The 13,674-nt window shown below is 35.9% G+C and overlaps 1 protein-coding gene across 4 annotated transcripts in view; it reads left to right on the top strand.

The window, feature by feature from the left end:
• Positions 1-12,861, top strand: part of PRKN (parkin RBR E3 ubiquitin protein ligase) — a 2,033,074-nt gene extending 2,020,213 nt beyond the window's left edge. For all 4 annotated transcript variants that reach the window (XM_074187997.1, XM_074187995.1, XM_074187996.1 and 1 more), the window contains 2 exons: positions 5,738-5,855; positions 10,890-12,861. In XM_074187997.1, coding sequence (XP_074044098.1) covers positions 5,738-5,855; positions 10,890-11,002 — 231 coding nt within the window. In that variant the 3' untranslated portion in view covers positions 11,003-12,861. The remainder of the gene's footprint in view (positions 1-5,737; positions 5,856-10,889) is intronic.
• The last annotated feature ends 813 nt before the right edge of the window (positions 12,862-13,674 follow it).

Below are 13,674 nucleotides of genomic sequence, written 5' to 3'. Positions count from 1 at the left end.
GGCTGGGATTGGAGGGCCTGTCCAGGACCAGAGGGCCAGATAGATGCTAGGCCTAAGGGGTGGTATAGGGGCTCAGGGCCTCTTGGCCCCAGGACCAGGGATCTGTCTGCTGTGCCACTCAGCTGCTCTACAGCAGAGTCAGAATGTAAGGAGAGAGAAAATATAGTACATGGTAGTGGAGAAAAAGAAAGGAGGGAGTTGGGATCAGCAATGGCAACGTTAGAAAAATAAGGAAGTAACTTTAGTGATGTACTTACCATAAAGAATGTGATCCACCCATGATGGAGTTATTAGTGTTGGAACAAAGACTGAAGCACATTTTTTATTATTATTATTTGGGGGGAGGGTGCAGGGCAAATGGGGCTGGGTGGCCTGCCTGGAGACGCATAACAGGGTGATGGTTGTCTGAGGCCGGATTTGGACCCAGGTCCTCTTGGCTCAAGGGCCAATGCTCTGTCTGCCACCCTGCCACCCCTAATATTATTACTATTTATTTTATTTTGGGTCTTTTTTTCTCCTTCTTTTTGGTTTTTGCAGGGCAGTGGGGATCCGGTGGCTTGCATGTCACATGGATGGGTGATTGTTGGGTGTATGGGGCTGGATGAGGGCTCGGGTGCTCGTGGCTGCAGGGCTGGTGCTTTGTCCATTGCACCACCTGGCCATACCTACAATTATTACTATTATTTTTTTAATTTTAATTTTTTTCTCTCCCCTTTATCGCTCAAGCAAGTTTATATTTATGGGGGAGGGGTATTGCATTTACTCTTAAACAAGAATATTTTATTAATGTAAAAAAACATTTGTACAAAAAATATTGTAATAAATAAATAATGCATATAATAGAAAAAGTTTAAAATTTAATTTACATTAAAAATATAGCATATGCATAAAATTAATATTTTTATTAGTCTTTTACACCATGGTATGAATGAGTTTTAGATCTTTGCCTAATCAAAAGCAGGTTTTGATTTCAGAAGGTTTGAGAGACAGAGAGGGTACTATTTGACCTTTTCCACATTTTCACACAGTGTTTTCCTGGCTGAAGCATCATTATAAAGCACATAACTCTATAAGTAAAGGTGAAAAAGAAATATTACAGTAAGGTGTTTTTTTGAGAGACAAATGGCATATTGACAAAATAGGGCAGCATTACAGCACAGTCAAAGAATGTTAGATGACGCATGCTGAGTAACCATTAAATTGGTATGTCGATGGGCACTTTTTCTAAGGTTAAGTCTAAAGTCCCAGGCATCTGATTCTGAGAATCAGAAAGTTAGAAAGAGGTCTCATAAAGTTCAGCCTCTGTCTGAACATAAATCCCCTGTATAATATCCCCATTAAGAGATCATCCAGTTTTGACTTGAAAACCTGAAGAGAAAAAATTCACTTCTTCCCTAAGCAATCTATTCTTTTTTGACAGTGCTAATTCACAGGATTGTAGAGACCTTCAGGTGATCTAGTCCAGCCTTCTTATTTTTTATATAAGACAACCAAGTCACATTGAAGAGAAGTGACTTCCTCAAAATCACATAGCTAGCATTTGAACTCAGGTCCTCTGAATCTAAATCCAAATTTTTGGGAAGGTTTCTCTTACTTTCAAACACTCCAACAGATATATTAACTTCCTGATTTGGGAGCTCCCTCCAAAGATGTACATCAAAACTCAACCACCTTGACCATCCTTTGATAGTCTTATTCATGTTCTCTCAAAATCTCGTAGAGGAAGTTCACCCATGGTGATGGAGGGCTATCATCACTTTCTCTTGCTTTCTTTCCTTACATAGAAGATAAATAAATCCACCTCTTTGTACCTTCCATTCAAGGTGTCACTAGTTCTGCCTTCCTCCAAGGTAAAGCAGAAAAAGTCTATTCATCTTCCACAAGAAAGCCTTTCATAATATTGAAGATGACTTTCATGGTCCCCTTATTTTCTCTTCTTCAGGAAGTTCTTTATCAGAAGTTCTAGGAAAGGGAGAGAGGGTAGGAGTTGGTCCTCTGAGATCATGAGAGAAATAAACATCCCAAGTTTCTTCACTTGCACAAGAATGCATCTTCATCCCCTTCCTATTCAAGAATCACTGCTTCTCCCTATCTTGCAGAATTAAATTAGCATTGATTGTTTTAGAGGAAAAAATCATAATGCACCTCCCCCAAATCCTTAAGTTTGCATTTTAATTTTATGTTGAATCCTTTTATCAGGTTTGATAGCTTGAATTCAGAATTATATTATGAAAACTAGAAATTGACTACTAACTTTGGGTGCTTTTCTTAATATTGATACTATTTCCTAATTCCATTTTTTAAAAAATAAAGATACTGATGTTTCACTCTATTGAGCTGCCTATTTTTAATAAACCATGGTGGTTATACTCTGATAACCAGAGAAGTTAGTCATCCATGTCTCTCTGTTCTTGGCTTCTGTCACTGTTTGGCTTGTCTTACATGTCCTTTACCATCTCAGATCAGATTATAGGAGATGGATGGCCCCTTGATTGTCAGGTCTCACCCTCTTGGACAGAAAATACTCCTACCTAATTGTATCCTTGAGAAATGGGACATTTTAGCTTTATAGTCAACACAGAACTGTTATGAAGTTCCTTTCCAGGTTCAATATACATTCTTTCCATCACTACTAAGTAACCTTCTCACCTTCGAAGTTTACTCCTCCCCAGTAGCCCTCTTAACCTGAAATATGCATGTACCCCTAAAGATCCTTCCTTTGACATGTCAGTTCCTCCTAGGACCTCTCTTCTAAGGATGGTACCCAGATCAGTCCGGTTTGCACTTTCATTCTTTTCTGGATTTTTCTCCTGGGTTCTTCATTGTACCATTTTTTAGATTCCATTTATGTGTTCCTTTCCCCCATTAGTAAATAATGTTCTTGAGGTCATGGGTTTTTTCTTGTTACTTGAACTGTGCTAAACATAGTGACTGACCCATAGCAGACACTTGCTATAGGAATGTTTGTCGACTTGACATGAAGGAGTAACACATATCTACCACTTGAAGTAGGAGTTTATGAATTTACTAAACAGATTTGGATTGGGTTTTCAATCAAAGTTAAGCATATCATTAGTTACATAATTCTCTACACCTCTAATAACAATAGACATTTATATAATATTTTATTCATGTTAATCAGGCCATAAGAATCACAGACCTGAAGCCAGAAGGAATTTTAGAGGCCCCTAGTCTAACACCTTCAGACAATGAAACAGACAACTTACCCTGAGACATAGAGGTAGTAAATATCCAAGATGGAATTTGAATTCAGTTCACTGGCTTCAGCATCCCTTTTCTTTTCATTGTAACACTCTGCCTTCACCAAATAGCTGTGGTCTCATTTGTTCTACTCAATTATCATCAGAATGGTGGGAAGCCTACTGACCAGGAAGTGTGTAGTCTTGCATTTATAATTCACTTATTTTATCTATTTGACCTTGGACAAGTAACTTTTAATTTCTGGACCCCACTTTTCTCATTTATAATATTAAGGAACTAGTCTAGACAGCCTCTGAGGTCCCTTCCAGCTTGAAATTTAAGATCCCTTGATGGGTGAATTAAAACACACAGAAGTTAAATCATTTGCCACTAAATTAGTGTTGGAGTTACTAAATTGAACCACTTCTGTGTTTCTATTAGATTTAAAATAAGTTAGAGATGACAAGATAACTTAATCCTGAGAAGTTCAAGCAAAGGGAAAGAGGTTGGTAGTTGTTCCTCTGAGTTCAGTTCAATGAGGTCATGAGTGAAATAAATCTGAGGCATGAAAGAAAAGGCTATTCCCAAACACTGAATCATGCTGTTTGGATTAACAATTGGAAAAATATTTCTTCTCTGAAGTGTCCTTGGCCTGGAATCAAGCAAGTTCAAGTTTTCTCTCTTGTAGATGTTCAGTGATTAAAGTGGTACAGATTGTAGTCACTGATGGATTAGGCAAGGACTGAATGAATCTTTACAATGAAAGATTAGAAGGCTCCTAACCTCTTTTGATTCAGGAGCCAGGGAAGATTCAGGTCTCAGTGACCTTCCCTGAACACATAGCTTCCTTCTTCTGCTTCACACTGGCCTTATTTCTTGATCCTGCCCCTTCCTCGACTACCTTTAAGTGGCCAAAAATCAATGGAAATGTCATTCAGTTCATTTCAACAAGAATTTATTAAGTAGAGGATTTGCCCTGTGATTACTGTAATGACCTTGCCCAAACTCTCAGGGAGTTGACAATCTGTAGTTTTTTGGTGAAATTTTTTTGGTGATCTGTTAAAATCTATTGTCCTTTTCTTGGAATTTTTGTTGTTGTTAAGTCATTTTCAGTTGTCTCCAACTCTTCATGACCCTTTTTTTGATGAGTTTTCTTGATAGAGAGAGTAGAGTGGTTTGCCTTTTCCTTTTCCAGTTCATCTTATATATGAGAAAACTGAGGCAGACAGGGTGAAGTGTTACCCTGGATCACAGTATTGCCTAGGATCACATTGCTAATAAGTGTATGAGGCCAGATTTGCATTCACATCTCCCTGACTTCAACCTCTGGTGCTCTATCCATTGTGCTACCTAGTTATCCCAAGATCAAAATAATGTCTTTAATGAATAAAGTAAAATACAAAGGATAACCCAAAAAGTATACTGAAAATACAGTTATCAAAATATTAAACTAACATATTCAAGAGTCCCAGAATAAGAACCTCTGATCTATTTAATGGAAAGCATAGTTTTTTATTCACTAAACTTCACAAATTCAAATTATTTCTAGGTAGGAAAATGAAGAATGACTGGATTCTCATTCAAAACAATAAAATAAAGCATATCAAACTTTACAACAGGGAATTATTTTTCTAATGTCTTCAGTGGACATTTATCAAATACTAAAAGAACATTTTATGTTAATTGCATTTAATGGAATTTATCATTACTTTTAATACCTCAAGAAATCTTTAACTAAGACCTGTGATTTCACTGGTATGAATAATCCCCCACAATGAAAAAAACTGGTCCCATCTACATGATAATGGATAGTTTCATGAGTCATCATGGCCAAAAAAAAAATCCTCACCCTGAGACTGCCTTTCTGTTGATGAGTTCATCCAAACTCAGCAAAGTGGGTTTTCAGACAACAAACCCTTGGCCAATCACCTGACCCTAGTCTGTGTGACTCTGAACAAGTTACCTAAACTCTCTCATCTTTTGTTTCCTTATGGGTAAAATTGGAATAATAATAATAATAATAATAATAATATCAATTCCCTTTCCATCTGCTGAAAGAATCAAATGAGCTACTATATGTGTTCCACTAACTTTAAAGTGATATGTAAATGTTATTCTTATAATTATGATAAAATTCTATTAAGTTGTTCCTAGTATAGAATTGAAGAAGGACTTTCCTGGAGACTACTTTGTACTTGTTGTATAAGATAAATTTTACTCTTTTTTGTCTAAAAGTATTTAATTATCCCCATTTTCTGAGTAATTTTTAACAAAAATGCAAGCATTCTTAATCCAACAAAAATCCTTTGTTGTTATTGTCTTATACTTTGATTATTGCACTTCAATATAATTTGTTCTTTTTTTAATCCTGTGAATTCTTTTTTATACATTTTAAACATTCTTGTAAGAAAGGTTCCATCGGTTTTTACCAGACTTTTAAAGGGATCTATAATACATAAAGAAGGGTTAAGAATCCCTATTCTCTCCTCAGATGACGAGCTGAACTCAATAAGACTTTTTACCTTTCTTTATATAGGCCTTTATGGTGGATGAACAAGCTGCAGAGAAAGCAAGATGGGAGGAGGCCTCCAAAGAAACAATCAAGAAAACAACCAAACCTTGCCCCCGTTGCCATATACCAGTGGAAAAAAATGGTAAGTCTGTCTTACAATTTAAAAATAGTCAGCTCTTAGTAAAGCTATCATCAATGAAAGCTAGCAGCATGATAACAATAATAAATTGAGTCATAGATCTTAGCATCCATGCCCAGTCCCAGTGATGGTTCTTCTTTGTAATTTGTCTAATGGTAGCTATTTGAGTTACCATCTGTAAACCACCAAAAATATTATAGCTTCCTGGATATCCTACACATGGATGTATTGTGAAAGGAAGACTTGTGTATGTTTCCATCAAACATTTCAATCCTTTTGAACTGAAAGACTACTTCATGAATAGGAATCAGAAAAATGGAGATGGAATAGACCTTTGACATGTTAGCAATCATATTCCCAATAATATTTGAAAAGATATATACAGTAAAAGGATTACTAGAATTGAAGGCAGAAGTTGTATATCCTATTTTTTTCCTGCCTGCTACCTAAATAATATGGGTAAGATCACTTAAGCTACCTCACTTAGTCACTGCTTTTTCTTTTGAGGGAATTAGACTAGAAAATATCCTAGGGCACTTCCAGCTAAAAATCTATCATCCCATAAACTGAGAGATCATCAGCTAAATTAAAATTATAACAAAAGATATGAAAATCCTAACAACCTTATGAAGTCCAATTTCTGACCCTTTCCTTTTCCTATTTTCTGAAAACAAATTGACTTTCATGCTTCATCCTTTAGAATAGCAGGTATATCATCTACATTCTATCCGAGAACTCCTACAGTCTAAGATTCAATGAAGGGTCACCTGGAGATCATGTAGTATGATACTCACAAGATGTGAGTTTGAATTCTGACTCTCCCATTTACAAATTCAGTTCATCTTTCTCTACTTCACTTTTCTTCATCTGTAAAATGGCCTGGGGGGTAGGGAGGTAAAGGGCAAATTAGATTTGAGACCCTTCCAGTTCTGAATCTTTGATCCAATGGGAGTGCTATAGGGACCTGCAATACTGGCAATTCTTTGTATATCAGCTCTTAAAGAGTTTGCTATGGGCGGCTAGGTGGTGTAGTGGATAAAGCACCGGCCTTGGAGTCAGGAGTACCTGGGTTCAAATGTGGTCTCAGACACTTAATAATTACCTAGCTGTGTAGCCTTGGGCAAACCACTTAACCCCATTTGCCTTGCAAAAACCTAAAAAAAAAATGAGTTTGCTATGTTTTCTGCTGCTTACTGATCTTGGAAGATTAGTATTCCTTTACTAATAGTGCTTAGAAGAACCATTAGCATGAATTAGACTCAGTGGCACTCATATTCCTTTCTGTTGCAATTAGTTGAATAGATAGTGTCACCATCTCTGTTTCTGCATCTTTTCTTTCTTTTCCTGTGATTGTTCCCATGATTTTAAACTATCAGATTCCTTATATTTTTATTACCATTTACTACCATAGAATTATTTAAAATTACTATTAACCTTTTCTTTCAATTTTGTTTTTTTAAGACATCTCACCCAGGCCAGAAATGCAGAGACCCATTTACATATCACTTGTTAATAATTTAGTAATATGTCCTACTTGACTCAGCACAAAAAAATTAAAGCTACTCTGAATACGACTTGGGACGTTTTGTCCCATCTTAAGCAACCTGGTTGCTTCCACAGTCTGTGAACTCCTTATATGAATATACATTTTCAATGTAAACATGATCAAAGCTCAGCTTAGATTAGAACTCCTCAGCTCAAAATATTTATCAACTTCAGCTTCTCCAGGAGATGAGATTACACCCATCACCAAAGTCCTATTAACCATTATGTTGAAATTCAGATATTTCAACTAACTCAAATAGGTTTAAATGTATACCCCAAGAAGAATATGCTATATTCAAGTTATTTTCCTTAGATACTAAAAAGTAGTCTAGAAGTCACAATATTTCTTCACATCACCTAAATAATATGTATAATTAATGAATTTAATAATAACTAATTTTAATAGCACTATCTCTTCCTGAGTTCAAATTTCAGCCTTAGTTATTAGCTATGTGACCCTGGGCAAGTTACTTACTCCTATTTGCCTCAGTCTCCTCATCAGTAAAAAGAGCTGGAGAAGGAAATAACAATCTACTTTGGAATGGTAAACCCTTCCAGTACTTTTGCCAAGAAAACTCCAAAATGGGGTCACAGAAAATTGGACATGAATGAAGTGACTCAAAAACAGTAACGATAAGCCAGGGACTATATTAAGCATTTTACAAATATTAAATCATGTGGTCCTCTCAACAACCTGGGGAAGTAGGTGCTATTATTATTCACATTTTACAGTTCAGAAACAAAGTCAGACAACTAATAAGTATCTGATGTCAGACTTGAACTCAGGGCTTCCTGACTCCAGACCCAGCGGTCCATCTACTGTGTCACCTTGATGCCCCAGTTTAACTTACTATCATTCATTGAATCCTTTTGTTGCTGTTATTATTTCAGTAATGTCCAACACTTTACAAATCCTTCTGAGATTTTCTTGGCAAAGATACTGGAGTGGTTTGACTTTTCCTTCTCCAGCTCATTTTACAGATGAAGAAACTGAGGCAACAAAGGTTAAGCAACTTGCCCAGGTAAGTTGAGTAACTTACCCACATAGTTGGTAAATATCTGAGGCTGGATTTGAACTCAGAAAGATGAGTTTTCCTGACTTCAGGCCTGGCACTTTCTGATACTAAATCTAGTAAAATTATACTGAAATATGGCCTTCAACTTTTTTGCTGCTATTGTTCTAGATCTATGATTTCATTGCTGTAGAATGTAGAAAGTCCCTCCTCTAATACAAATAAATAGGTAACTCAGTATTCTTAGCTAATATGTGTCAGAGACAGAACTTGAATTGAGGCCTCCATGTCTCCAAGGCAGTCTTAACTTCACCACATAACACTGATTCTTATAGTATATGTGTTCAAAATTGATTGGGATTCACTTGACTTGTGCCTTGGGTGACTGGATGGTACAATGGATAGAGTGCTGGGCATGGAGTCTGAAGACTCATCTTCTTGAGGTCAAATCTGGCCTCAGACACCTATTAACTGGGTGACTGCACAAGTCATATAACCCTGTTTGCCTCAGTTTCCTCATCTGTAAAATGGGCTGGAGAAGAAAATGGCAATTTCTTCCAGTATTTTTTTTTGCAGGGCAATGGGGTAAAATTGCCTCAGACACTTAATAATTACCTAGCTGTGTGGCCCTGGGCAAGCTGGATTTGAACTCAGGTCCTCCTGACTCCAAGGCCGGTGTTTTGTCCACCGTACCACCTAGCTACCCCATCTTCCAGTATTTTTGTCAAGAAAAACCCAGATGGGATCATGAGGAATCTAGACACCACTGAAAACATTTAACAAAACAGAAAATTATGTCAAACATAGAAAACTCCAAGTGGTAAAGAAGCAAAGAAGACAAAAAGAAGAGGGAAGAGATGTAGAGGAGGGAGAGACAGAGAGAGAGAGAAAGAGAAAGAAGGAAGGAGAAAAAAGAAAGAAAAAAGGAAAGAAAGAAAGAGAATTGGGGCAGCTAGGTGCCTTGGTGGATAGAGCATGGACACTGAGCACTGATACTCAGGAGGACCTGAGTTCAAATCCCATCCCAGATATTTAATACTTACATAGCTGTGTGATCCTGGGCAAGTCACTTAAAACCATGGCCTTGCAAAAACTAAAACCAAAACCAAAAAACCCTAACAGAAAAAAGAGAGAGACTTAACAGGATAATAGGTAAAGTTAAATAACAAACTCATTCACATGATCCTTGCAGAGATTCTATCAGAAGCAGATTCACTGCTGGAACCATTCAGATAATAGCCTTAATATTTCAATCTGTTTTGCTAATGAAGACTTGGGTTTACTGCTTCAGTAGTAGGTACCATTTGTATTTGGGAATTTTGAGGAAAACAGCTCTAAATTGTGAAGCATTTAGTCTATGTTTGTAAAGCCAGTTCAGGAAATGCTAATCTCATGTACAAAGGAAAAGGATATTATAACTCACAATCTCTGTGTAGACCAGACTCCTGTTTTCTCAATCTTAGCAAATTCTACAATACTGAAGAAATATTGAAAGTTTTGCCACAAGGTCATGGCTAAAAGAGATGGAGATCCAGTCTCAAGAGTCTAGAAGGCATATGTCCATGCAATTCTCTAAGAAAGAGTTGAGGAGCAGGTACTGCATGAGTAAAGAGAGTATCCTCATAGAAGTGAAATCACAGGTCTGGTCTGCACTTAAAACATTTACACAAACACTCACACATACATACATACATACATACATACATACACACACACACAGAAGGAAAGATGTAGGTATACTAAGGGAAAACACATAATATCCTCAGATAATCACTTGTGATTCAGTACTTTGGATGATCACACTAAGAGAACATTTCATAGCCCATTCATTCCTACTCAGGCTATATAGCTCTTGCCTATTTCTCACCATAATTTTGTCACAGACTTTTCATCCAGTCTGATTTTGTAATTAACCAGAAATTGTGAAACATAATTTTGTGTCTGATGAATTCATTATAAAAATTATCTCTTATGTATCTCTTTCCCTTAATCCTATTTCCTCATACCAAAAATGACTAATCTATTAACATGTTTATCAAAAATATCTATGTATAATGCTAACTGTTGAGGGGAGGGGGCATGTGAAGGGAGGGTGGAAGGAAGTTTTGTAATTGAAAAATATACATGTGCATATGAATGCAATAAATAAATAAATAAACAAAAAACCCCATAATTTTGTGAAACAATTTGTCGCCAAAAACAAAAAACATCAGCAACAACAGTGGGACCAATATGAAACTCATTATTTGCTACTAGGGACCTTGACAAATAAGAGTGGTCGGTTCCTGAAAACCTTACATTCCGTTTCATCCTTTTGGTCAGCTGCATATTTTTAAATGTAAAATAAAGGGTTTTGAAAAACTCATTCGAGTCAGTTTCTTTTTAGCATCGACTGTTTGCCCTATTTGCACACTTTTGTTCTTTTGTATCATTTGCTCTAGAATCCAGAGTAATCATGTCCTTTCCCCCCTCTCTGCAGGAGGATGTATGCACATGAAATGCCCCCAGCCTCAATGCAAGTTTGAATGGTGCTGGAACTGTAGCCTAGAATGGAACCGAACCTGCATGGGAGACCATTGGTTTGATGTATAGCTCAGAAATAGAAAAGGAAGACTTAAGCTTCATTGACTACTCTGATAGAACTGGTAACGGTTCAGTTAGCCCCCGGCCTCTTATCATTTTAATATTCTTCCTTTTCACTTGAACAAATAGAATTTAACTTTACTCATATTCCAAAATTCATTCAAGACAAATTATGGCAGAAAGCCATTAAGTACTCTTAGAGTTCCATGAATTGGAACATGGCTAAATGTTAGATAATTAAATGTTGTTTACAAATCTCTGTAATGCGCAGATATGACAGGATGGATTCTTAGTGGAATTTAAGGGTTAAAACTGTGGATTACCTATCTTCTGTGAATTTAAGACAGATTTGAATTACATATGATTGCAACTCTCTCAGGTTTCATTTGTATACTTGACATTTTTTTTTAAATTATGGTTAAATGAGGAATTCATGAGGAATGATTTGAAGAAATCTTTTGTGGTTCATTGTCACTAGATCTGTTTTAGATTGATTAAGTGGTTAATCTTTTTTTTTTTGAGAATATGGTCACAGTTTCAATACTAACACCTCCATTTAAATTTTCATAAAACCATAGCTAGAAGTCAAAATTTATCAGGGGGAAACAGTTTTGCTGGTATTCAAGAATGAGACCAATTGATAATCTTAAATTTTATTGGTGAGTTTGCAAGCTAAACATAATTCACCATATTAAACAAATGGAAAATTGGGAAAGTTCATTTGAATTTTGAAAAGATTAAATTCTGAAGAATTAATTGGAATCTACTATGCTCCTATAGACTTTTATTAATTTTTATCTTAGAAAAATGTTTTTCTTAAGTTTTTTCAGGAGTGTCAAACTTTAATCAAAAAAATAGGCATTTCTTGTTTTAAACCACTTTTTTTGTTCATAATGTTTTAATTCATCCATCTTTATGAGACTTTAAAGATCTACATGAAAGGTCCCAGGAACCTCATGCCTACCATTCTACTTCTGGCTCCACCTACCCCCACTTTAACATATCAACCTCTTTTCCAATTTCCTCCTAACTCTATCCTGCCTTGCCTTTCACCTTTAGGGATACTGCAGACAGTACAGGACGATAAGAATTAACACAATCATAGCAGAGGTGCTTTGATTGCCTCTTTGGAACTTCCATTCATGGCAAGAATCACTGGGAGCTCACTTTATAATCCTGAGGCTGCCAGACCTTCAATTCTCTGCCCTGGTCAGTAATCTGGGAAATCCTAATGAAATATCCCAAAGAGAAATGGAAGAGTCAAAGAAGTTACTTCCTACAGATCATGAGTCAATAATATCCCACTAGTGTCTCAGAAATTGATTGTCACGAAGCCTAATTAAGGCTTCCTGGATAAGAATGGTAGTTGAATAAATGATGACCAGCACTAACAACCAGCAGCTCCTGACTGGTGAGTTCATATTAATGCAACTATGGCAAGTCCAAAGGCAAACTCTTTCTTTCAGTCATTTGATCTAATGCGGATTCTTCTTTTGTCTGGCAATTTTTTCTTGATTATTAATGGCCACCTGATGCCAAATGTGTGATAATTTGGGTTTAGGAGATTTCAATAGAGATTGCTTATACAGGGTCAGTCCCATTGCATCTATATCTTAAACTGTTTTGCTTCATGATATAATTATTCAATATGATATTATCTCCTTTTTTCTTGGTGATAGCTCTTTTTTGTTCTGGAAAAGAAAAATGAGTTTGAGTCATTAAAAGGGGTGGGGGGAGAAAAAACAAATCCAATCAATTAATATAAGAAATAAAAGTTCTTTTCAAAAGTATGTTTTTATCTATACAGTGCCTAAATCTGTCTTTCAATACATCAGCAAAAACAATCAGCAACATGCTTGTAACTTTGTCTGAAGAGGCATTTTAAATAAATGTTTGAAAACATGGTTGAGGAAATGTGTTGTGTTTTATCCAATGAGCCAAGCTCACATCCTAGAAGAATTATTTGGTAATTCAGTGGCTATTTTTCATATGTGTAGAATCAAGTCCCAGAATAGCTCTACTTGCTATACTTTGGTTTTGGAGAGTGACCATTGGAATACAAAAGGGTAGTTATTAAAAAAAAAAACCAATATTTTTTCAGAAACCTGGCTGTGTACTTTCTATCTTTACTAATAAACTTCCCTAAAAAAGCTAAAACCTGAAACTCTGGTTTGAGGGAAAGGTTGGACTTTAGCACTCAGTGTGTCTGCCTTGCAAAGTTATCTCTGTGAAAATTATTCCCCTAGAAAGTGTATTTACACTGCAGTTTGTTTCAAATGAGTCAAAAAAAAGTTCACAATTTCAGAATTTCATTTTTAGAAGGTACTTCAAAGCCCATCTAGTCCAAAGGAGGCTGAACAAGAATGATTTATAACCTAGTTCTGTTAGAAGAAATATAAGAGGTGTGAGGAAGGATGCATTTGATTATTTGAAGTAAATGTGCACTTCATCCATTTCTGAAAGGGAAAATGTCTTCATATATAAATAAATAGGTATGTGTATATATATATATATATATATATATATATATATATATATATATAATATATGTCCATGCACATGAGAACACATAGTTATATATGTATTCATGTGTATACACATATACATGAAAGTCTTAAAAGTCTTAATATCATTTTAAGGTTTAAACATTTTGAGTGAATTTATGTATATGTGTGTAATTG

This window comes from Macrotis lagotis, chromosome 5, assembly GCF_037893015.1.
Source record: "Macrotis lagotis isolate mMagLag1 chromosome 5, bilby.v1.9.chrom.fasta, whole genome shotgun sequence".
NCBI lineage: Eukaryota > Metazoa > Chordata > Mammalia > Peramelemorphia > Peramelidae > Macrotis > Macrotis lagotis.
This window is presented reverse-complemented; position numbering and strand designations above follow the sequence as displayed.